Source organism: Microtus pennsylvanicus, chromosome 5 (genome assembly GCF_037038515.1).
Source record: "Microtus pennsylvanicus isolate mMicPen1 chromosome 5, mMicPen1.hap1, whole genome shotgun sequence".
In the NCBI taxonomy this organism is placed as follows: domain Eukaryota; kingdom Metazoa; phylum Chordata; class Mammalia; order Rodentia; family Cricetidae; genus Microtus; species Microtus pennsylvanicus.
In genome coordinates this window covers 139004568-139030806 of record NC_134583.1, presented here as the reverse complement: position 1 = coordinate 139030806, position 26239 = coordinate 139004568, and the positions used below count along the sequence as shown (strand labels likewise).

General features: G+C 42.8%; 1 protein-coding gene across 2 annotated transcripts in view; it reads right to left on the bottom strand.

The window, feature by feature from the left end:
* Window positions 1-26239, bottom strand: part of Grk5 (G protein-coupled receptor kinase 5) — a 206795-nt gene that overhangs the window by 31333 nt on the left and 149223 nt on the right. For both annotated transcript variants that reach the window (XM_075974572.1, XM_075974573.1), the window contains 2 exons: window positions 2998-3098; window positions 1922-2014 (listed from right to left, as the gene is read on the bottom strand). In XM_075974572.1, the coding sequence (XP_075830687.1) occupies window positions 1922-2014; window positions 2998-3098 (194 nt within the window). The remainder of the gene's footprint in view (window positions 1-1921; window positions 2015-2997; window positions 3099-26239) is intronic.

Below are 26239 nucleotides of genomic sequence, written 5' to 3'. Positions count from 1 at the left end.
TTTCCTACAACCACTACATAAGGGCAGAAAAGTTTATATTGGTATAACCATTTACAATGTATGGAGAATAAACAGTCAGTCACCACTATTGTAGAGGTCCTCTACTATAAAATGATTGTTCTGCAATTTCCTAGGAAATTCTTGGTTAACCCTGGGAGGGAAAAATTCCCCTTAATATTCCAGTAACACAGTTTAAATATGTCATGATTGAGGGGGAAACATTAGAGAGGTGGGGTGTCATCAGTGATGTGGGGCATTCCTAATCTAGGATCCTATCTTATTGGCTCTAAGAACTTAGTACCTTCCAAAGGGTATATTCTTAACTTTGTAGTAATCAAAATGTCCATTTCATGAAGCTAGTGCAGATAAATAAAAAGAAAGCCAGTGGCCTCAGCCAAGAATCAATTAGAATTGGACTGCTGGGTATAATGAGAACCAAGGGCTTGAAAGACTTTGTATTCAGATTCTGGCCTTCGCCAGTTCTTTGCTGTGTAGCCTAGAGCCAACCCACCAAACTCTCTAGGCCTTCCATCTTCAATAAAATGGATTTAATGAGAAGGAAAATGTATCCATACCAAAGCTTCTCATAAGTTGCTTTTGTAGTAGATGTCATTATTTGTAATAAAGAACAGGGATGTTCTGGGGATCTTCAAGCTGACCACACCTATAGCTAGATGTGCCTTGCTTGTGAGTGCTGTCATTGTTTGAATGCAAAACTGTGTCCCCAAGGTTTGTATGTTGAAGGCTTGGATCCCAGTGCTGCCATGAACAAAGTTGAGACCTGGTCAGGTCATTCTCACTGGTCAGGATAGAAAAATAATGGCTTTAAGCAGGTTGCTTTCATGATGAGCGTTCTGAAGTATGCATAGAAGGCAGGTCTTCTCTGGGGCCTTGAGATGGCTCCTGGCCCACAGCCTTTAACTATCTGTGAGGGACTTGGCCAGTGAGTGCTGTACAGTACAGTCCATAGAATAATATGGCTTCCTTCTCTGAGTGTGGAGCATACCCCGGGATACCAAGCTTCTGTGGAAGGGACTCCTGACCTGAGGGGACACTTCCATTCCCAGTCTATCCAGGAATGCTTTAAGCCAGGTATAAACTCTGCTAGTCATAAAATGAGGCTGGAATATTTCTCCTAGCCCCTCAGAATTGACTGGCCTAGTCAGAGACAAGATGAATCATGTCCCTTTCATGACTTTTGCTTTCTTGTCAGTCACAGAGAGGCTACATGTGCCCAAGAGAGAGTTACCCATGAGAGAACTTTGAAGAGACTTGGGCAGCAAACAAACTAGGCAGATGCCCAATCTCACTTATAATTAGTGAGGGGAAAATAACGAGTAAAGATACCCCGCTGCTCACTAGTGGGAGGAAAACATGAGAACAGTGCAGAATATAAGGAGCAGGGGCTCAGGCACTGGCAGGGCTAGAAACTGGAGGTGGCTGTTTTGGAGGGCAATTGAGCAAGCCCCTCACAGATTACAATCAGTGCCTTTTGAGAGTGTACTGCCAAAAGTACACAGAGTTTTATGTTCGAAGCTATTCATTCTTTAGGGAAGGTAGCACAAAATCCTAAGACTGGGGGCTGGGGGTATAGTCAGCATATATTTAGCAGATGCAGGGTTTGATCTTCAGAATGAGAGAGGGAGAGAGAGACAACACAGTATACAATAGAGAAAAACAGAGAACCAAAGAGGCATAAACAAGTTGATGTGTATGGGGGCACAACCCAGTTAATACTTTCTTTCATAAGTCCATAGCATTTCAAGACTACCCAAAACATTAGTGGAAGGAGAGTGGTCAAGTTGATTATCACCAGGAGTTTACAGAAGGTATCTTATCTCTGTATGAATTACCATACAGATGAACTCTACCCTACCCCTCACACTTGCACACTTCCACCTGATGAGTGCATGGTACTCACCTTTCTAACCATTTCCACTGCAGAAAACGATCGAAGTACATGCTGTCCAGGTACTCATGGAAGGGGTCTCCCTTCAAGTAATCATGAACAGACCTAGTCCAGAGTGACAAAAAGATGAACCTGTTATAATTTCCACCTTGAAGGAGCTAGACAGAGTCTAGTGGGTTACTGCCTTTAGAATGCAAACAACCCAAGCCTTGCAATGGATGCTCTACATCTGGCCAGAGGCCTGTTTGTTCTTCAAATGGTTGCTTAATTGGATTGACCTTGCAAGCAATTGTTTCAGGTCCTGTAGTAAGGCAGGGAGTATGGGGTAAATACACAAATGGGAACATAAAACGGTAAATCACAAACATTAAGTCAACAATCTCAGAGATGAGCTATATTAAATTACAACTCAGGAGGAGTTCTCTGAGGAGACCATGAGCTGAAGTGAGAATAAATGCTGACTTGCTGAGGTAGAGAAGGGGCTATGATTCATAGGTGGAAAAAGACAGAGTGGGATACAGTCCCCAAGAACCCAGGCTTTGGGTTTGGTCTAGAAGAAAAAACACTATCTTTCAAGGAGGAAAAAGATTTGCCTACATAGGTAGGAGTCTGTCCAGATAGATAAGGGTCAGCCCAGGTAGGCACAGGTTTGCCCAAGTAAGCAAGTGTAGACAGAAATTTCTGTTCTACCTGGTCCCCCTGCCATTCAGTTCCAAAGAAACACACAGAGGTTTATATTAATTATAAACTGTTTGGACTATTATCTCAGGCTTATTATTAATTAGCTCTTACAATTTAAATTAACCCATAATTCTTGTCTATGTTTAGCCACGTGGCTTGATAACCTTTTCTCAGTGAAGCATTATCATCTTGCTTCCTCTGCATCTGGGTGGTGACTGATTCTCTCCTTTCCTCTATCCAGAATTCTCTTAGTGTTCTCTCTGCCTATACTTTCAGCCTGGCCACTGGCCAGTCAGTATTTTATTAAACAAATACAAGTGACAAACCTTTAAAATGTACAATAGCATTATCCCACAGCAGGCAAGGACTCTCCCAGGTGGGAGGACCCTGATGGGTAGAACACTTACTGAGCACAAGCAGAGAAGAGTTCCTTGCAAGGCCTCTGCAGGAGCTTCGTCTCTGTCTGGGAGACCAGGTCCTGGCCAACTTGGGCGATAAAGAGTGGGGACTAGAAGAAGAAAAGGATTGTTGTCAGTGAGGAGGGAGGAACAGGGTGGCTGGAACTGCCTCATAGATACAGGGTCAAAGACAAGCCAGATGCCAGGTGATGGTACAAAGATGTAGATAACTGTCTCAACATTTGGCTGCCTGCCCTCTGTCTGCGCCCACTACACACACATACAAACACTATGAAAGAATAAAAGACCCCTACCTAGTAGCATTAAGTTAGCAGACCCCTACCTAGTAGCATTAAGTTAGCACAATTGGCCTACAATGCATGGACAGTGTTTAGTGTGGCAGAGAGGTTTCTAAAATGGACGGCAGTGAATGAGCCCAGACGTAGTGTGAGATTTCCCTCTATGTGACTTCATGGAAGGCTCTTTGCATCTCAGAGTCTTGTTTCCCCGGCTTCACCCATTCCCTCTCTGCCATTCACCCTTGCCAACCACCTCCCAGGACTTGACACACCATCTGAACTTCAAGTGGAATTTTAGTAAATCACAGGGAAATTTTTAGAAAACTGCAACAAACGGAATCCAAAAAAAAAATGCAATGTGAATTATGAATAGTTTGATTTTTCTCCCAGCTACAGAGATGTAGCTATAGGGCTGGGACACAAGCTAAGGTCCATCAGGCAGTGCCTACAGGAAGCTGATCCGGGGGGGGGGGTAGCATCTAGTACATCCCTACTGAATAAAGGAAGTGGCTGACTTTCTGTTCCTCATGGTTTCAAATGCTGAAATCTATTTCTTCTTTCCCAGACCTGCCCTCTGTGTGGGCTCACCCCCCTTGGGGACTCCCTCCTCAGCTGGCTGGAGAGGCCCCAGCCCTGGTGGAGGTGGCCTGTGGTGTGGCTGTAAAGGCATTTTCACCAAGAGCACATTTTCCACCATGAGCTGTCTTAGGTGGTAGCAGTTCCCTCTGCCTTCTGTGAACTCTGCCTGATCTATTCCTGTCCTCTTCCCATTCTCTGCCCTAAGAACTTAAGATTGTATCCCAAAGAGAAGATGTCTACTCTCCTACTGGAGTCAGGGGCCTGACCTTAGCCATCCTGTGGCTCCATCTCTTTCTCTGGAAAAAGGTACTCCAGAGATGATGAAGGCTTCTTTGAACTTTGAAAATTCAAGAATTTTTCAAAGTTTCCCCCTAAGAAGAAGATAAATTTGGTTGGGGGATTCTGGCAGTTTAGTCTCTTCAGAGCCAGTAACTGCAGGCAATGAAATTACAGGTCAATAGCTGTAGGCAAATCTTACTCAGGAGAAAGAGGGCTGGCTGGTAGGCCACCTGGGTTGGGAAGGTGGGTTCTATGCCTGGCAGATGGCTGCTCACTGCATAAGTGTCAATCACAAAATGCCTTGGGTCAGGGTCTGATCTTGATCTTAGTGTGAGAGACGCTGGATGTGGGAGTTGTGGGGAAGAAGGAAGCCATTCTTTAGCTTCACAGAGGAGGGGCCCAAGTTGACAAACTGTCTGTACTAGGCACCAGAGTCTATCTGTTTTTCACCTACACAAGACCCAGCTTATTCCTTATTAGCCCAACTGGCAACTGGCATGGGGAAAGTAGGAGAGAAAAAGTTAAAGCCAGTGTGGTATTGACCTCAATTGTTTTTCTCCATACAAATGACATGCCATAAGGTGACAGACACCCTACCAGAAAAGTCCCAATGTCCCTTGGTTACATATGGTGATTACACAAAATGAACTAAAACCAGAACTTGATGGCTTCACATTTTCTTAGCCCCTGATCTTTCTTTACTAACAAATGAAAGTTACTAACAGATCTAATATTGGAAAGCAATAAAAAAAAGTCTATTACCATGTTTTACATACACTAACACCCAATCTTGCTCAATAATGAATGGAACGCCTGGCACACATTACTATTTAATATACACTGTGGTTCTATGAGATAGGGACTACTATGTCATCATCTTGCAGAAGATGAAAGTTCAGAAAGGTTAAGTAATTTTCCCAAGATAATGCAGTCAAGAAGGGGTAGAGAAGAAATTTGAACCCAAGTTGGATTACTTTTGGTTGAGATCTGACTGGAAGTAATGGTCATCTGGTCCCCTCCTCTATCTGCTAGTGTAGAGAGCAAGACACTGTAAGGTCTGCCAGCAGCCTGTAAGTTCACAGGAAGAAAAGACCAAAATGGGCTGGACTCATCTCAAAAGACTTTTGGGAAGATGAAGTCAGAGACAAAACAGAACCTAGCCTGAAGCCTCTTCACCCCCTCTTCAGCCTTTACTTGTAGGTGAAAGTATCCAACAGGGTTCTTTTCTCAGGGACAGCAGGACTGCCATGAGTCTAAAGGTAACCCATTTATGCACATAACATCAGGCAATTCTCTTACTTGGGATTGGCTGCCCACAGGCAAAGAGCCCTGGCAGGATAGCCACAGAATAGACAGATAATAATGTTTTGGTTTAATAACTATGGGTTTAAATTCAGCTTCTGGTTCAACTAAAAGAAATTAAGTGATTCAAACCAAATCCTCTTTCCAGTGATTCCAAGAAAAGAGAGATCTAGACTGGAACCCTGAGTCTGCCAGAAAAGTCAGACAGAAGACACCACATCAGGGCGCAACTCTCCTGGGAACCTCCTGCTATGTTCTTCACTGCCTTTTTTGCCTTGTTCATTACTCTCCCAGAGGCTTCCTCTTCTTGTTCTTGGGGATCCTAGCAGTTCTTGAAGTCTAAGTTTACCAGAACACACCTCTCCATGCAGAAAGAAAGAAAAAATTCATGTAAGAGTTTTCCTAGGCACTGTCACACATTTAAAAAAATAATCCTCCACGCCATTCTGAAGCAGAGCAGGCCTTGGAATGTGTAGAGGAGATGGTTGAGGTAGTGGTCTGGTTGAATGAAAGATTTGGGGGATCCTGAAGCTGTATAGGTAATGAAATGGATACAGAGTAAGTATAAGCTTGGTTGGGGTGGCTTAGTGTCTTGTATGTGAAAAGTTGCAATCTTTCTCCTGGGAACAGCACTGTACAACGCTTGGTCCTCCAGAGTCCTGCAGTGTCACAGAGCCTTCAGTACTGAACTCATAAAAGAAATAAGCCTAGGAATTTGGGGGACGGAGGCAGACTGAGGAGGGCAGAGGAGGCATGGGTCTGTCCTGGGACAAGGCCAGCAATCACACCACGAAGCATGTATACATCACCTCAACACACAAGGCCTCTGCTGATGCTTACAAGCTCACTGTTGGAGAGATGGAGTCGAAACCGATCAGCCTTTGCCAATTCAGCCATCAATTAAGCAGTTGGTCCACAAGATGGCACTATTGAGCCCCTTCAGTACTGCTTCCCAATGAGAGGGAGAAGGCCAGGGCACACCACAGGGCCAGCTTTCTGTCCTCAAGTGTGGGGAGGCCAGAGGGGAACAGTTGAAACAGTCAGCCTAGATGACTTTCACCCAGTAGTATAGCCTTTACTACAACAGTGAAACGGAAGAATAACTGATCAATTCGGGAAGGAAACCTTGAGTAGTTTAAGATAAGAGCAGGGCCTCGAGGGAGACAGAGGATGTAGGGGATGAAGAGAGAGTTCTTGCTGAAGGCCCAAAGTTACATAGTAAGACCTGTCTAGAAAATGCAGACTTATAAAAAGAATAGTGGGTAGGTGGAGACCACAGAGTCATGAGCCTGTAGAAGACATCTTTAAAGTGGAGCCACTGATGACCTCAATGGTGTCAACTATTCCTAGAGACCCTGTGTAACAGAAAGAAGAAAAAGATTGCATTTTTTTCACACCAGAAAAAGCCCAAATATCTTGGGCTCTCATAACCAAAGCTTTGTCTCTGCATCAAAGTATTTCAAGAAGTTGAAGTGAAAAGTGGATCAGTTACACAAGCAGGTTTACTTGGACCTTCAGGCTCCTCCACTCACATAGCTCCTCAGTGGTCATCGACAGTCCTCTGCATCCCCTTTGAGCCATCTTGGAAATATACACCCTATAAATTGGGTGAGATATTTAGAAAGAACCCTTGAAGGAGGATCCTTAGGTGATCACTTTTCGACTCATCATGGCACAGATAGGAAAACTGAGAGAAAAGGCCCCTAGTGCTCTGATGTTGCTTATTGGAGAGATAAGGAGCATCTGAGTCAGTTGTGGACTTGAACCTTATAAGTTCTGGTCCAGTTCCATGGGGAAGACACAGCTTTGACCTCATCAGCTCCACTCAAAACCAGGTTGTCTGCATTTTACATTCCTAGTCATCTTGGATCCTAAAATCTCTCCATCTCCACGTCATCATTCTGCTTTCCAGAAGTCTCTCCCAGGAGTTGCCTCATAAATTCTTCTAATCACTTCCCTATTGGTTTGACATCATAACACTCAAAGCAGTTTTACCACATAACACAATTCCTATGATCCTTGCTGCCTTCAGGATCAAGTCATGAACTTCTTAGAGCTGTCCCTCAAATACCCTTCCAGACCTGCTTCCCCTTTCTGGCCTCTCTCCCAATGCTCTGGACATGTCCTTAGTAAACTTTGGAATTCCAGCCACTGGGCCCTTGCTTGCTCCCATGGACAGAACCCTTCTTCACCCATCATGGTACCCACGACACAAGAGATGCTTCAGGACCCACAGCCAAAAGAATCCTCTTAGCAACTAGGGCCTTCTGCCTTACCTCACCTCCCAATGGTAACAGCCATAATCGCTGTCCTCATGGCAGTTGCACGATGAACACCTCCTTACCACAAGCCAGGTATGAGGCTGTCCAGTGTGGTCTTGTCCAACCTCTCAAGGCAAGTTCTGTTATTGACATCTCTAGTTTACAGATACAGAGACAGCTCAGAAGTTAAGTGATTTGCCTAAGGTCACACAACTGAGGTTTAAAAACTAAGATTCAAACCTTGGCAACTTGACCAGAGAGCCCCATCCCTAAACAGCGGCAGGAGGTGAAGGACACCAAGCTTCTTCCTAAGTAGCATGTAAAACCGTGACTATGACCTCAAAGAGCAAACCATGGATGTTGGAAAAGGAAACATAGCATATTATTCATATTTTGATCAATGTTGCTTATATGGTCCTGTCACGTGTAGTGCATACATGTGCAGGTGAACAGACATGCATGCATGCACACAAGCTAATGTCCAACATATGTTTTGCTTCAACATACAAAACATCCCCCTGAGGAATTTAATGCTCATTAGAAGTGGTTCTGCCAGTGGACAAAAGGTCAGCTGGGGAGACTGTCTGCTCTATCTCCAGACGCAAGTACTTAGGTCTTAATGATGTGTATATTTTCATATGTGGGCAGCTGACATTCTGTATGTAAACTATTTGCAATCTCCAACTTTCTCAGGAAAAGCGAAACAGCAGAAAGGCAAGATTCTAGAACAAAGGAGTCCTCAGGGGTTCCCCTCTTTCTAATTTTACAAAAGGTTTGGCTTGTCCTGCTGGACATGGGTGAAGGCAGATGTTCTGAGGATCCTTGTTTTTCCTCGGGGAGGGGAATAAGGAATGAACAGTCCTACAAATATATCCTGAATGCCCATTTACATGAGGGGATTTGTATCAGCTACAGGAAGCCTGGCAATAGGAGTAGGGAAGGAATGGCAATCAGACACCCAGCAGGACCCAGGATCGAAGGCAGAGGCTATGGGCACCAGGGGAGAGGGCTGGCTTGACAGTCGCTGGTGCTGAGCAGAGGCCACAATGTCCTAGACCCTCCCTGTGAGTTTCCTATCATTTATACTTCTGCTTCTCTTGGAAAGTATGATGTAAAGTGTAATTCATGGCTCCAGGGACATAGGCATATATGCTGAGACTTAGAGAGCTGGGGGAAAATAGGTTGGTATTTCACTCCAGTTTCCCAAAATGGAGTATTTCCTAAGAGACTAAATATTCAGGAAATGGTGGACTTGACCCTTGATTCAGGTCTACCTAAATTTCAAATCTGAAATCTCTCAACTCTACTTGCTGAAACAAATGGATGAAGTTCAGAACACAGAAGGTGCTTAATATGCTTGTTAAATAAAGGTATGTACACATATGTGTTTAGGCTATGAGTTATCCAGTGGTAGTGTTGCTTGTTACCTGCAAGGTCCTAGGTTCCAAGTATGACACTACATTTTTTGAAAAAAGAATCCTTCTTCAGACTCCAGAAGTTAGCTTCGTGGAGTCATCTGATCTATCTCTGCTTTGGTGACAAGCTAGGGACAATTTTCTTAGAACTAAATAGAAAATCAGGGGGAATTTCAGACAGATACTTGTGGCTGAAGGCCAGAAAAGACGCAGTTGCTTTTGGGAGACATTTCTTGGGTCCAGGTGCTCTCAAGCCCAGTCAAGGTAGCACCATATCTACTATGGGTTCATCTGTTCATACAAGGAGTCCCTTCCCAAAGCTTTTTAATAATTTCCCCTTTGAGCAACTGGAAGATACCACCCTGTCATTTGCTAGAACAGGAGACCTGGGTGAAGAAAGCAGAGAGTGGCAGGAGCATATAATGAGGACCAGTTACAAGCCTAGACTCCTGGCTCAAAACTGCACATGCTGTCAAACCACAATCAAAAGACAGGGGGAAGGTTGCTAGACTGCAGCCCATGGAGAGCATAGCCTTGCTTAGGTGATGTAAGGCCTGGCTGACAGAAGAAAGTATGCCACTCTTTCACCTTTTTTTATTAAAACCTCGGGGTCCTATATTAGAGCTGCTGCCACCTGTCCATCTGGGGCAGTTCCTCTCTGCCTTTGGTCATGCAGGAGATACAATCCACAAACCCCAAACAAGAACAGATCAAAAGAGAGTAAAAGGTTTTGTTTTCTAGGTCACTGGGGAGAAATAAATCAGTATGGCTCACAAGCAAAATACCCTCCACACTGGGTCTAAGGTTGATATCCAGTAGTTCATAGCAGAAATATCTCTCTTCTCACTCAGGATCCCCAAGGTCAACCCTGCAGGTCAGCTGCCAAGTCCTGAGCAACACGATGGTGCCTTAGTAGCTATCAATCACTCAGAGGAAGTCTAGAAAGGTAACTTTCCTTTATCATGCTTCTGAAGTGCTAAGGGAAAAACTTCATTGCTTGCCAAAGAGGAGTCTCCAACCAGGAACAGGAGCACCTGCAGTGATGTGGGATTCCCCTCTGTATGCTATGAATACCATTGGTTAATAAAGAAATTGTCTTGAGCCATGATAGGGTAAAACAGAGCTAGATGAGGAAAACTAAACTGAATCCTGGGAGAAAGGAGGCGGAGTCAGAGAGAAGTCATGGAGCCACTGCCAGAGACATGTCAAAACTTTGCCAGTAAGCCACAGACATGTGGCAATATACAGATCAATACAAATGGGTTAAATTAAGATGTAAGAGGGGAGAGCTTGGGAGAATGGGACAGTTGGGATGGAGGAAGAGTGGATATGGGAGCAGGGAAGTATATATCTTAATTAAGGGAGCCATTTGAGGGTTGGCAAGAGAATGGACTCTAGAGGGGTTCCCAGGTGTCCAAGGAGATGTCCCCAGCTTGTTCCTTGAGCAGCTGAGGACAGGGCACCTGAACTGGCCCTATTCTATAGCCATACTGATGAATATCTTACATATCACCATAGAACCTTCATCTGGCAATAGATGGAGATAGAGACAGAGACCCACATTGGAGCACTTGACTGAGCTCCCAAGGTCCAAATGAGGAGCAGAAGGTGGGAGAACATGAACAAGGAAGTCAGGATCGTGAGAGGTGCACCCACCCACTGTGACAGTGGGGCTGATCTAACAGGAACTCACCAGGCCAGCTGGACTCGGACTGATGGAGCATGTGATCAAACTGGACTCTCTGAACGTGGCTGATAAGGAGGGCTGACTGAGAAGCCAAGAACAATGGCACTGGGTTTTGATTCTACTGCATGTACTGGCTTTGTGGGAACCTAGTCTGTTTGGATGCTCACCTTCCTAGACCTGGATAGAGGGGGGAGGACCTTGGACTTCCCACAGGGCAGGGAACCCTGACTGCTCTTTGGACTGCAAAGGGAGGGAGAGGGGGAATGAGGGGAGGGGGGGAATGAGAGGAGGGAAGGAGGTGATAATTTGTAGTAATAATAATAATACAGAAAAAAAGATCTAAAAAAAAGATGTAAGAGCTAGCTAAAAATATGCTTAAGCTATTGGCCAAGAAGTGATTCAAATGATATAGTTTCTGGGTGATTATTTTGGGGCTGGGACTGGGAACAAACAAGCAGCCTCTCCAACAACAAATTGATGTACTAATGTAGTCAACTAAAATCCACTTAAAACCTGAGAGACTTTGGGAAGGAATTCTAGGCAAACAAAAAAAAAAAACAGAGTTAAGCATGGCTTAACACGATGGCTCCTTTAAGAGAGGTTTTCCTGATTCAGCAGTAGTAGAAAAGAAAAGCCACACGATTTTAAAATAGTGGCTTTCTGGGCCATGCTGCCAGTGCAAACTCTGGCTTTTTCGAGAGGCTGAGCATTTAAATGGGGTTTGTGGGCAGCATGCTGCTAGTTACTTGGTGGCAGCATAGGCCAACATAGGCCAGCATAGGTTATCAGAGTTGAGGTGGTAAGGATGGCTCCCACCCGGCAGTCTCAGGCACTAATGGACTTCTGCCATGTTGTACTGGGAGGAGCAAGCAGGCAGGGCCATATTAACCCTAGCAATGATTCCGCTTAGGTTTTTAAGAAGTCATCCTGGTCAGAAAAGGATTACAGATGTACAATAAGGAGAGATTCAGAAATAAAAGACCTCTAAATGAGACACAGTGTGTTTAAAAATGTACATAGGCTTAGAAGAGAGAAGATAAAGAGTATAAAGAGTCATAAAAGGAAGTAAATGGTTAAGAAAAAATATAAAACAAAGTCTTTAAAGAGACAGAGTACAGACAGTTATACATTAAAGAAGTAAAGATAATAAAATAAATATTAAAAAGTAATAGAGTAAAAAATAATAAGCCACGTAAAAATGGAAAATAGAGAGTCTGGATTATGAATATTATTGTGTTTTCTTTGATTTTTTTTGACTGTGAATGAGCTAAGTAACCAACAATATGCTTTAAAGGTATCTTGTCTTTAAAATTTGGGTCTAAGGATATGTTGCTTTAGAAAAGAGGTTCTGCTTTTGTTTCGACAGAAGATGAGAACCTGAGGATCAATTCTAGACTAATGTGGTTTAAAGGACTAAGACCCCCTGAAAGTCGCTGTAAACACCCCTCAAAAATTACTTTGCCCAACAAAAAGCAGGAAGCACTTTGGAGAGAATGATATCCAAATTCCCAAATATTATTTATAAATGTTTGTTTACATTTAAAGAGGGATATGATATAGAGATTTGCACTGGTATGAATCTTGGTTTATTGATACAAATTTTAGTTCAATTTTGTTAAATGTATATTTCTGCTCTTGATTAAGGTATTGTGTTTGTGCAGCTCATTTAAAAATGTAATGTATAATTAAGAAATATAGGTTAATAGACAGTCATCCACAATAGTCAAGCTTGTAGTCATTTTAGTTAGGTTTTCTAGATGTACAGAGTTGTATTTCAGATGGATAAGCATTCTTCAAATCTTTCAAAGACTACAGAATATGGTATTTAAAATGTTTAAGAACATAGGACTTTTCATGACAACGAGACACATCTGCTCCTGGCAGCACCAATTACTTCAAGAGGTTGATGGACATTGAAGAGGCTCCTCATGGAGTTTGTTAGTCATTGGGCAAGAAACTGCTCTTGCCTGGACTGCTTGAAGGTATGCTGTGTGAACTGGACATGCAGGACCCATGGAGAAATGACTGTCAAACTTGCCTAAAGGTGAGATCATTCTTCAGGGTTCCTGGCAGACATTCTGTAGGACACAGAAGAAAGTGACTGACAAACTGCAAATATAGATGGAACTGTCTTTGAAATTTCCTGCTTTGTGGAAAAGTATGCTGGATACTATGAGCCTGTAGACTGAAGATGGATGTCCCAATGGTATATAAGAAATTTGGGTGACTGTCCAGACAGCAAGAAGTCTCTGTAAATTCTAGAGTTTTGGAAGTTGCTTACAATGCACTTTCTGTTTACTTAGGTAATATTATATCATTCTGGAGTCTTTGATGGAATTGAAGAATTTATATTTATGAAAAAGTTAAAGAAGATATAAATATTGTTGCTTGATAATAATTCTTGCTTGATACCTGTTTTGTTATATGTAATTTTCCTATGTTACAGTTAAAATCTTCCTTTTTATTTAAATAGAAAAGGGGAGGTGATGTGGGATTCCCTTCTGTATGCTGTGAATACCATTGGTCAATAAAGAAACTGCTTTGAGCCTTAGCTCTGGAAGAACAGAGCTAAGTGGGGAAAACTAAACTGAATGTTGGGAGAAAGAAGGTGGAGTAAGAGAGAAGTCATGTAGCCCTGCCGGAGACAGATGCTGAAACTTTACATAGTAAGTCATAGCCTCATGGCAATACACAGATTACTAGAAATGCGTTAAATTAAGATGTAAGAGTTAGCCAATAGGAAGCCAGAGGCAATTAGCCAAGCAGTGATTTAATTAATACAGTTTCTGTGTGGTTATTTTGTGGCTAAGCAGTTGGGAACGAACTAGCCGCCTCCATACAACATCTGCAGTAAGATTTAAGCTTGGAGCTCTCTATTTACTGCCCTAAGGAGCTATAGAATATTTCAAAGGAGGAGGAAAAACCAGTTTCTGTGGACAGGATTTCTATAAAAACACTTCCAGTAAACAGAAATGGCTCCAGGAATTTGGTGATTTCTTGTTTTGTTTTCAGTATTTACTTTTGTACATGGTGTGCTCTTTTTTAAAAAGACAGATTTATTAATACAGGGTTTCTCTGTATAATCTTGAATTTCCTGGAACTTGCTCTGTAGACCAGGCTGGCTTCAAACTCACAGATATCTACATGCTTCTAGGACTAAAGGCATGCGATACCACTGCCCAGCTAAAATTTATTTTTATTTTATGAGTGTTTTACCTACAGTATATATGCACACTGTGTGCATGTCTGGTACCTGTGGAGCCGAGGAGAGTGTCAGATGCCCTGGAACTACAGTTACAGATAATGGATTTAAGCTGTCGTGTAGGTATTGGGAACCCAACCCAAGCCCTCTGCAAGGGTAACAAGTGTTCTCAAACACTAAAGTATCTTTGTATCCCCCATATAGTGCTCCCTTCTTCCCTTCCTCCCTCCCTCCCTTCCTCCCTCCCTTCCTCCCTCCCGCCCTCCTTCTGTCCATCCCCTCTGAGGCAGAATTTACTGAAGAATTATTTTATTTTATGTGTATGAATATTTAACCTGCTTGTATATATGTGTATCATGTACATGTCTGGTGCTCTCATTATAAGAGAGAATCCAGATTCCCTGGAACTAGAGTTAAGATGGTATGAGCCACCATGTGGGTGCTGAGAATCAAACTCAGGTCCTAAGTAAGAGCAGCAAATACTCATAACAGTTTAATCATCTCTCTCGCTCCATGAGGCAGGATCTTGCTTATACTTCAGGCTGACCTCAAACTAATGGTGCTTCTACTGCCTCAGCCTCCAAAGTGCTAAAGTGTGCACCACCATGCCCAACTGCTATTTATTTTCTTAAATGAGGATATTTCCCACATCCTTTAAGCTTCAGCCCCCATAAAACCAGAACCTTCCTTTGCCTCCACTATAGAGTGTTCGTGGCCAGTCTCACAGGCACTTCTCCAGAGATCTGTCCAGAGTCTAGTTCATGCCTCAGCAGTCTCCAAGCTTCTAGGAAGATAAGTCCAACCTGTCATCTTTCTACTTCATGAAGATCTCAAACACCCAGAGTCTGAGCTCTATGTGGTTGAGTGTTTGAGCAACTGAAAGATAACACCCTGCTACTTTCTGTCTGAAAAGGGGCTAGATTTTTCTCCAGTGAAGATTTGTTTGTTGATTTTTTTTTAAGACAGAGTTTTTCTGTGTATCCCTGGATGTCCTGGAACTTGCTTTGTAGACCAAGCTGGCATCAACTGAGACCTGTCTATCTCTGTGAAGGAATTAAAGGCATGTACCATCATGTATGGCAACTCCAGTGAAGATTTTAACCATTGGGAGGTGGTGATGAATGAGGGGAAGCAATCTTCTAAGATTAAAGAAATTCAACCAGAACTTCCCACCCCCATCAGATGTCATACTTATGCCCAAGACCCACAGGTGGGAGTGTTACATAAGAAACACTCTGACTCTGGTTTGGAAATAACAATATTCTATATGAAGTCCACAATTCCACCACAATGCAGGCACATAACTCTCTAGGTGGTGACCTCTTGAACCTTATGGATGGGGGCCTGAGGACAGATGAGAATTCTGATAGGTCAAGAGTAAGCAGAGGTAGAGGACACAGTGTGATCAGTCAGATGCTTCTCCAGCTGGGGTCTAAGTCAAGTCTATCATCAGCCACAGACTCCCTGAGTGTCCATCCTGTGTCCATATCACAGGATTCAGCCCAAGAGCTTAAAGGTCAACTCAGTTCCCCAACAGCAATAGTTACAGACCAATGAAGACTGTGGGTGGCTAACTGTGGGCAGCCTCTTTGTCCTCAGGGAGAGCTAGAGAGATGGTCTCATCAACACAGGTGGTTCTACAGCTGAGGCAAGGCACAACCATGCCTAGAGATGAAGTGGTTGAGTAGGCAGTAAAGAGTTCCCTTCATTTTTCCATTTCTAGTGTCTGTGCTCTGGGAAGGGTTCAAAGAAAAATGAAGTTCTGGATGAATTAATTTTCTCCTTAGGATAAAACTGATGTGTTTCTGTACAGCATTCAGAGAATAGGATAACCTATAAGAATCCTGAGAGCAGGTGATGATGTGAAGGCAAGAAAGAACGAGGAACAAGCCCTACTGACTAGGCCACTGGGACCTATGCTGTTCCTTTGGATAACAAAGAAGAACACAGAACCCCCGGGAAATAGACATGGCTCTCAGGAGAATACTCACTGGGTTCAATAGATCTAGACACACATTTTCTTGGCTTTTCAAGTGTCTTCACCGAAATCAGAATGAAAAATTCTTGAGCAATGGGAAGAGAGACAGAGAACATTTTAAATAGTACTGGAATTTAACCAGGGGCCCTGGATAGCACTAATGAGAAGGAAAGGAAACCACACTGACTCTGACCCAGACCTCGACCCTTTACGTCAGAGGCAAAAAGAGGATAATTAACAAAATGTAGTGTGCCCAGACATGGAATGAGAGGCCAGCTGAGCTCTGTCAATTTGATAATACCCAGTTGTGACCTGTGAAGCCAAGTGTGCAACCAGAGATGTTTACACAGGCTTTGCACATGGGGCTTGCAACCCCAGAGAAGTTGCTGGGGCAGAAGGGGTTCTTCCTTGTGGTTTGTATTCAGCCAGTTTTGTTCTACGTGAGCCAGTGCCACCTTATGCAGGTTCTTCACAATTGGCAGTCTGGTCCCAAGGGGCTGAAGTGTAGAATGTCCCTTCAGGAGAGTTCCTTAGGCTTTATGTGTGAGAGGTGAGGGCACAGCCAGCTGATTTTCTGTCTTCTAGAATAGTCACTGTCCTCCTGTTCCAGAGCTTCCAATCCAGTCTCCATCTGAAAGCGGGCTAGTTTTTTCTAGTAAAGATTTTAATCTGTGGATGTTAAGATGAAGGAGGGACAGTAATCCCTATGCCTATTAATGTCATGTCTGTGTTCAAGGCCTGCAGATGGGTGCGAAGGTGAGATATACAGTGAGTCAGCCAAGCACAGGTACTGCTAGGATCAGTGTCCTGCCCACCCAGGACAGCTGGAGGAAGGGATACCCAAAATGGAATTCTAGACAGGAAACGCACAGAGAAGAAAGGAGGGCAGAAGCAGAGCTGGCCGTATGAGTATCAAAGGGATGTCCAATTTTCTGACCTGAAAGGTCATAAGAAAGGAAAAAAGCCCTAAGGGACCTGCTTCATCTTGCTATGAGAAGCTGAAATGAAACAAGGCTGTAGACAAAGACAATTCTGTTTCCAGGAAAAACTGTTCAGGAGTCAGAGGTATATCTGAATGAAGAACAATTTGTGCAGAAGGACGTTTACAAGAGAAAATGATCAAGACGCACTGCAAGTGGAACAGAAGTCCAGACTAAGGGACAGGGGAGTCCAATCAGCATGAGCAAGCTAAAGACAACAGCCCCACCTCACATTGAGACTTGATCATTCTTAGTGCCTTGTCACTCTAGCTACACCCAGGAAACTGATTCAGGGGGCAATTTTGCTGTGTGTTAAATTCTGAGAAGCCCAAACACTGAAGAGCCCAGACTCTACAGAATAAGGCTACATTCCAGCCTCACTCTTAATCTGTCACTCTTCTACTTTTACAAATATGCTATCTTAATCATTTTTAAGTGTACAGTTCAGTGGTGTTGAGTTCACTCTTTCAATCATCTTTTCCTAAAACGTTTTGTCACCCTAAACACAAACTGTACCCATAAAGTGGACACTCCACATCCTTTCTGGAAAACCTGAATGTAATTTCTGTAAGTCTGTCTATCCTGAGCTGGCCAGATGGTTCAGGAGCTGAGGGCACCTGTTACCAAGCCTACAAGTTAAGTTCAATCCCTGGGACCCACATAGTAAAAGTAGTGAACTGACTCCCATGGGTTGTCCTCTGACCTCTACATGTATACTGTGGCGTGTGCGCGTGCACACACACACACACTTTTAAATCTGGCATCTTTCACTTAGTTCAAGGTTTTTGAGCTTCAGCCATGCTGTCGTATGTATCAGAATTTGGTGGACTTAAATATGTCACTATACATATATGGTATATTTTATCTATTTATTTATATGTTGATGGACACTTGGATTCCAGTCCAGTTGTAAATAATGCAATCTGGACATTTGCAGACACATATTTGAGTCCCTGCTTACAGTTTCCCCTTCTTTATCATTACTAAACAATGTGTTTTAGGGTAAAACGGAGACAACTGTTGTTTTTCATTGAGAATTATACGGAAACTGGAATGAGCTAAAAGCATAAAGTCCCATGTGCTGTACAGTAATTAATGCTTCTCCTTCCCACCTCCAACATGAAAACCCGCTTTTGGTAAGAGAGAATAAATTCAACATGTAGATGAGGATGGGGTGGCACCAACTGCCTACTCCAATAAGCTCAAGCACTACACATGGTACAGTATCTAGACATTTACTGACCACAAAAGAACAGTCTACGGGGAATCTGGGCCTAGATGCAGGCCACCTATGGTGAAAGACAAAAACAAAGCCAAGCAGTGCACTTTTGATGTTATTTATCCATGTTTCTTGCCCAGGGTCTTGCAAAGTTCTGCAAGGGTGATTCTAGTCTTCTTTTTCAAGCTGTGTGACCAGTCCTTCTCTGGGCCTGTTTCTTCATGTAGGAAATAAACAATCTGGCTTAGATCAGTAATTTTCAACCGGGTTAAGTGGAATCCTAACTATTCTTACAGTCAGATCCTAAGGAGTGAGAAAGAAATGCAAAAGGGAAGCCTGGTTAACTACTGAAGATCTTCTTTGTCTGCCTGTACTCTGGAAAACAGGAGGAAGTAGCCTACTTGGCACTTGTATAGAAAGTGACTTCAAAAGTCCCACCCTCAAGCTTTCTTTCCAATTCTTTTCTGCCCTCAATTCTCCTCACAGTACTGTGGCAAGAAGCTGAAAAGCCAGGCATATGGTTGCACCACCCTTCCACCCCAGCCTGCCACTTGGAGAGACCCCTTATTAAGGCAAAGGCAGACTCTGAACTCATTACATTCGTTGACAACAGGGTGAAGATCCATTCCTGTTTCTGGGAGACAGGAATCAATAATCTCAGTGGAAGAGAAAAGCCAGATTCAGGCCCGGTGTATAGAGTTCGTGGTCTATGAAGAAGGTTGGAGAAAGTACTTTTGTAGGGGTAATTCCCATGCTCTTGGTTGCCCTGGAGACCACAGGTTGGCTAGATGGTGTGATAGCTAATCTTACAGGTCAACTTGACTAGACTTGAGAAATCTATAGGAAAATCTACCTCTGAATGTTTTTTTTTTTTTGAGTGCTTTTCCAACAACTGGACCATGAGGGTTCTGACTTAAGGACTCATCAATTGATAGACCCAATATTCAAACAGATTACCCAGGAGATGGGGTTACTGTGGGAGGTAAGGCCTAGTTAGATAAAGTTGGATACTAGGAGTACCTTTTTATAAGCCATAAATTTTCCTGGTCCCTTCCTGTTGCTTCCTGTCCATGATGATGTAAAGGGAAGAGCCACATACTCCCAACACCACAGTGCTCTTGTCCAAACACTGTAAAACAGTGAGCCAAAATAAATCCTTCCTTCATCAAGTTGGGGTTTTTTGTTTTTGTTGTTGTTGTTGTTTAACCAGAAATTGGTCACAGCAACAGGAAAAATATCCAATACAAACAGGTTGGTCAATTCTACACTACCTATATCAGAAAGTTGTGTCACCTGGTTCAGAGATCCTTGTTCCAGGCCACACTATCTTTATTATCATCAAGTCAGCATCCCATAATGCATCACTAGCTAGGAAGAATAGAGCATTTCTGAAGATAATGAATGGTCTCAGGAGAACCAGGGTGACAAATAACACCGAGGTACTCAGAAAAGTTTATCCTGTTCAATTCTTCTTCAAGTCCCATCAAGAAAATCTCAGCAGTGTACTAGTATATGATTAGCTCACCTCTGACACATACTAATCACCATACAGTGAGAAAGGTTCATCATGTCCAGAGCATTACTCTCTAGTTATCCCTATATACATACTGGTTTACCTTGCAGCTCACTTTGTTTTAGTTAAAACATGATTTGACTCAAAAGAAAAATGCTGATCACTGTAATTGTGGTCTGCAAATATGATATCTATGAAAACTGATGATACTGAGTCCAGGCCTGCACTCGCTCTCTTCAATTCTTAGATGAGCAAACTAAGGTGCTGCTGTTTGAATCTGAAATGTCCTCAATAGGGTTAACGATTTCAATGCTTGTTTTGTATCTTGTGAATATTTTGAAAGTTGTGGAAGCATTAGAGTAGAGCCTAGATGTAAAAAGTAGGTCATAAGTGCCTTGAAGGTTATACCCATGCCCTGATACCAGCCTGCACTCCCTGTTTCTTGGTATTCTGCCACATAAGTAGTTTCCTATTAACATTAGCTGTCAACTTGACACAGCTTTAAAAAGGTTTCCATTGATCAACTGTCTTTATCAGGTTGGTCCACAACCTTGTCTGTGAGGGACTGTCTTGACTGTTAATTGATGTAGAAGGACCTGCCCACTTATGGGTGGCACCATTCCTGGAGCAAGTGATTCTGGGTTGTATAAGGAAGCTACCTGAGCATGAGCCTAAGTAAACAAAAGAGAAAGCACAGCAAGCAGTATTCCTCCATGGTTTTTGCTTCAGAGTTCTGCTTGAGTTCCTACCAACTTCCCTCAGTGATGAACTGTGACCTCAAAGTATAAACCAAAACAAACAAACAAAAGCAAAACAAACAAAACAAAAACCCTTTCCTTTCTTAAGTTGCTTTTGGTCAGAGAGTTCAATCAAAGAAACAGAGAAGAGATCAGAGCACACCTCAAGATTCTGTCATCAAGAGACTTGGCTCTAGAGGGGATCCCAGGTGTCCACGGGGATGTCCCCAGCTAGGTCCTTGGGCAGCAGAGCAGAGGGTGCCTGAACTGGCCTTGCCCCACTATCACACTGATGATTATCTCGAATATCACAATAGAATCTTCTTCTGGCGACGGATGGAGATAGAGACAGACACAGAGCTCCCAAGGTCCAGTTGAAGAGCAGAAGGAGGGAGAAGATGAGCAAGGAAGTCTGGACCGCAGGGGTTGATCCACCCACTGAGACAGTGTACTTGTTCTAATGGGAGCTCACCAAATCCAGCTGGACTGGGACTGAATGAGCATGTGATCAAACCTGACTCTCTGAATGTGGCTGATAATGGGGGCTGACTGAAAAGTCATTGATAAAGGCACTGGGACTTGTTTCTACTGCATGTACTGGCTTTTTGGGACCCTAGTCTATTTGGATGCAAAGCTTCCTAGGCTTGGATGTAGGGGGAGGGCCTTGGACTTCCCACAGAGCAATGTTCCCTGCCCTCTCTTAAGGAGGGAGGGAGAGGGAGTAGGGTGAGTAGGGGAGCAGGAAGGGAATGGGAGGAGGGGAGGAAGTGTAAATTTTTGAATGGAAAAACAATTAATTAAAAAAAGAAAATTCTGCCACCATAGATGGAGCTGCTTTGCCATGTCTTTCCTACTGTGATGAACTTTGAAACTCCCTAAAACCTTTCCCTCTGAAGTTGTTTCTCCCAGGCACTTGATCACAATGATGTTAAAGTTACTAATACAGGCTCCAAGGATGCTTGCAGGACTAGAAGTTAGCAGGACTGGTCTTCTATGTGGTCCTGACAAGGAGTGAGGCCAGAGCTGAGAACCAGTCTGACCAGCCTTTGCTCAACATCCTGGTGCTACTGTCTGGGGCAGAAAAACCTACCACTGAGAGGGTACAATAGGCAAGAGAGGGGTCAAGAAATTAAGAAGCAAACTAGGAATCATTATTTCTTTTCATACAACCCCTTTTCTTTTTCAAGGGTGGCTGCTTTCCCAGAGAGCTAAACATACATTAGGGATGAATTTCTTTTGTGCAAAAGGAGGCTGATAGATCTACCATAATAGCAACAAACTTCCATTTTACCCTGTCATTTTTAATTTTTATTTAAAAAAAACTTATTTCCCTCATTTCACATATCAATCCCAGTTTCCACTCCATCCCCTCCCCCTCCCTCCCTCCATCTAACCTCCCATTCACTCCTCAGAGAGGGCAAGGATTTCCATGGGAAGTCACCCAAAGTATAGCACATTGCTTTGAGTCAGGACCAAGGCCCTCCCCACTATATCTAGACTGAGCAAGGTATCCCTTCAAAGAGAATAGGTTCAATAAAGTCAGCACAAGCAGTAGGGATAAATCTTGGTCTCACTGCCAGTGGCCGCACAGTCTACCACAGCCATACAACTGTCACCCACATTCAGAGGACCTAGTTTGGTCCTTTGTTGGTTCCCCCACTGTCAGGTTGGAGTCGTTGAGCTTCATTAGCTCAGGTAAGCTGTTTCAGTGGGTATCCCAGTCATGGTCCTGACACCCCCCCCCATTGCTCATATTACCATTCCTCCCTCTCTGCAACTGGACTTTGGAACCTCAGTCCAGTGCTGCACTGTGGATCTCTGTATCTGTGCATCAGTTGCTGGATGAAGGTTCTTTGACGACATTTAAGATAGCTATCAATTCTGACTACAGGGAAAAGTCAGTTCAGGTACTCTCTCCACAACTGTTTAGGGTCTTAGCTGGGGTCATCCTTGTAGTGCCAGGTTTCTTTCTAGCTCCACAATGGCTCCCTCAATCAAGATATCTCTTTCCTTGTTCTCCTTCTTTGTCCTTTCCCCATCTAGACCATCCCGTTCCCTCAAGTTCTTTTCCCCTTTCCTCTTTTTCTCTCCTCCCTTTCTGTCCTTCCTTCTCTCCACACCCCCATGCTCCCAAATTTCTCAGGAGATCTTGACTATTTCCCCATCCCAGGGGAATCTATTTATATTTCTCTTAGGATTCTCCTTGTTACCTAGCTTCTCTGGGGTCTTAGATTATAGGCTAGTTATTCTTTGATTTACATCTAATATTCACTTATGAATGCGTACATACCATGCTTGTCTTTCTGGATCTGGGTTACCTCATTCAGGATTTTTTTTCTAGTTCTATCCATTTGCATGCAAATTTCAAGATGTCATTGTTTGCCACTGAGTAGTACTCCATCATGTAAATGTATCACATTTTCTTTAACTATTCTTCAGTTGAGGGGCATTTAGGTTGTTTCCAGGTTCTGGATATTACGAATAATGCTTTTATGAACATAGTTAAGCAAATGCCCTTATAGTATGATTGCACATACTTTGGGTATGTGCCCAAGATTGGTATTGCTGGATCTTAAGGTACAATTTTCTGAGAAACCGCCATACTGATTTCCAAAGTGGCTGTACAAGTTTGTACTCCCACCAGCAATGGAGGAGTGTTCTTTCTCCTTACTCTGAATTCTCTCCAGCATAAGCTATCATTGGTGTCCCTGATACTAGCCATGTGACTGGTGTAATCTTAGGGTAATACTAACCAAAGAAGGGAAAGACCTATATGACAAGAACTTTAAATCTTTGAAGAAAGAAACTGAAGAAAATATCAGAAAATGCAAAGATTTCCATGCTCTTGGATAGGTAGGATCACCATAATAAAATTGGCAATCCTACCAAAAGAATTCTACAGATTCAATGCAATCCCCATCAAAATCCTAACACAATTTTTCACAAAAAATTCTCGAAAAAACAATATTCAACTTCATATGGAAAAACAAAAAAACCAGGATAGCCAAAACAATAACATACAATAAAGGAATGTCCAGAGTCATCACTATCCCTGATTCAAGATCTGCTACAGAGCTACAGGAATGAAAACAGCTTGGTGTTGGCATAAAAACAGAGAGGTTGACCAAGCGAATCAAATGGAAGACCTGGATATTAATCCACACACCTATGAACACCTGATTTTTGACAAAGAAGCTAAAATTATACAATGGAAAAAAAGAAAGCATCTTCAACAAATGGTGCTGGCATAACTGGATGTCAGCATGTAGAAGAATACAAATAGACTCAAGTCCAAATGGATCAAAGACCTCAACATAAATCCAACCACAGTGAACCTCATAGAAGAGAAAGTGGGACCTAACATTCAACACATGGGCAGAGGAGACTACTTCCTAAATATAACACCAGTAGCACAGACACTGAGAGCAACAATAAATAAATGGGACCTTCTAAAACTGAAAAGCTTCTGTAAAGCAAAGGACACAGTCAATAAGGCAAAAAGGCAGCCACATCAGACAGAGAACTGATCTCCAAAATATATAAAGAACTCAAGACACTAGACATGAAAATACCAAATAAACCAATTAAAAATGGGATACAGATCTAAACAGAGAATTCTCAACAGAAGAGTATCAAATGGCCAAAAGACACTGAAGGAAATGTTCAACATCCTTAGCCATAAGGGAAATGCAAATCAAAACGACTCTGTCATTGTTTATAGAAACAAAGAGACAATCCTATGTCTGCAGAGGGCAGGGAGAACAATATCCTGCCAGAGGTCCTTTGGTCCAAAAATAAACTCCAAATACTGCCTGGGCTGGGTATTCTCGCCATCCCACAGAGGAACACTACAGTGACTCTGTCAAATCTGCTGATCCCACCTGTCTACCTTTCCTGTCTAGGAAGAACCCCCTGCAGGGCTTGCTTGAGCTTCTGCTCTGACTTCCCTCAGTGATAAACTGTGATCTGGTAGTGTAAGCCAAACAAACCCTTTCTTCTTGTAAGATGCTTTTGTCAATGATTTTGTGTGTGTGTGTGTGTGTGTGTTCAGGTTGAGGCAGGGGGCATCAATGCACCAGCACTGAGCTTCATATGGATCCACTTAAACTTTCTAGCAAAATTAGATCTAAAGTGGGAACCACCTGTCAGGCCTTAGTCATTAAGATTTAAATAAAATGAGCCACAGGAAAATGCCCTACAGATAGCACTGCTGAGGCAAGTCACTCGATAGTCCATTCTGAACTAGCTTCTCTTCCCAAACCTCAGCTGCCTGGCCTGTAAAGTGGATGCACAAGTGCCCTCTTAGAGAGTTACTGGGAAGATCTGTAAGAAATCATGACAGTGTAGTGTTGTACTCCGAAGGATCTAAAGGCTATCACAGAAAACAACTGAAGGATGCTCATGCAGAATGGTTATGAAGGGTCAGGCTTGGTCCTGACCTTTTTCTGACAGACATCAAGGTTTTGGTTCTCCAGAGGAAGAGTGGCTCATGACACATCATGTACACCAGGATTTGTTCTTTTTGTTTCTGTACACACCCTGTTCCCAAAGGAACAGAGGACTTCTTAGAAAAACACTTAAGGCAAGGCAAGGCAAGCACAAGTCATTTGAAAGTAAGTATGAAGTATGAAAATAAGAAATGAAGCATGAAATTCATCAAAAAATTGTAAATGTCTCAAATAATACCATCAAGAAAGTGAAAAGATGAGATCCACAATGGAGAAAATAGTTGCAAATCATACATTTGAGAAATGACTTGTATCTAGAATTCTTGTATACAAAGAATTCTTGTAAATCAACACTTTATCTTTAAAAATGGGCAGAGCATTTGAATAGACCTTTTTCAAAGAAAATATACAGATGACCAATAAGCACAGGAAAAGATGAAACACTATCAGTGACTAGGGAAATGCAAATCAAAATCGTACCAAGAAACTAACTCATACCACTAAGGTTGATAAAATAAAGACAGAAAACTGAGGGCTGAGAAAATGGCTCTGGGGGTAAAGTACTCACTGCATGAGTATGAGGACCTGCGTTCAGATACCTAGGACCCACATAAAATCTGAATGTGATGGTGTACCTACAACTCCAACACCGAAGAAGCAGAAACAGGCAGGTCGCAGGATCTGTTGGCCAGCAAGTATAGCCAAAACAGTGAACTCCAAGTACAAGGAGAGGCTCTGTCTCCTAAAATAAGGTTAAGAACAATAGGGGAAGATACCTAAAAATCAACCTTTGGATTCCACACGTGCATACACATGTGAAAGCACCCACACAAATGTTCTCAATAGCTCTCTCTCTGCTCATTTGTGTTCATTCTCTCTTTCCTCTCTTCTCTTCCTCTCTCTCTCTCTCTCTCTCTCTCTCTCTCTCTCTCGCACGCACGCACGCGCACACACACACACACACACACACACAGAGAGAGAGAGAGAGAGAGATACACAGTGAAAAGGGGGAGTGAGAAAAGGGAGAAAGATGAAGATGTAGATAAATTAGAACTTTCAAGTGATGGTTATAAGATCTAATGTAATTTATTTTATATATATATGAATATGAGTGTTTTTCCTGCAATGTATGCATGTGTACCACTTGTGTGCCTGGTGCTCACAGAGGTCCACGAAAAATTCTTCTCTTTTTTCTTCTTTTGTACCAGGTTTCCTCCTCTTCTTTTCAGATCTGCTTTGGCAACATGCCCTCCTAGAAACTCCCCTGGTTCATTGGCTGGACTGTCAGTTTCTTGAGACTCACCATGGAAATACCATGAACTCTAACACTGCTGTCATCATAAACATTCAAT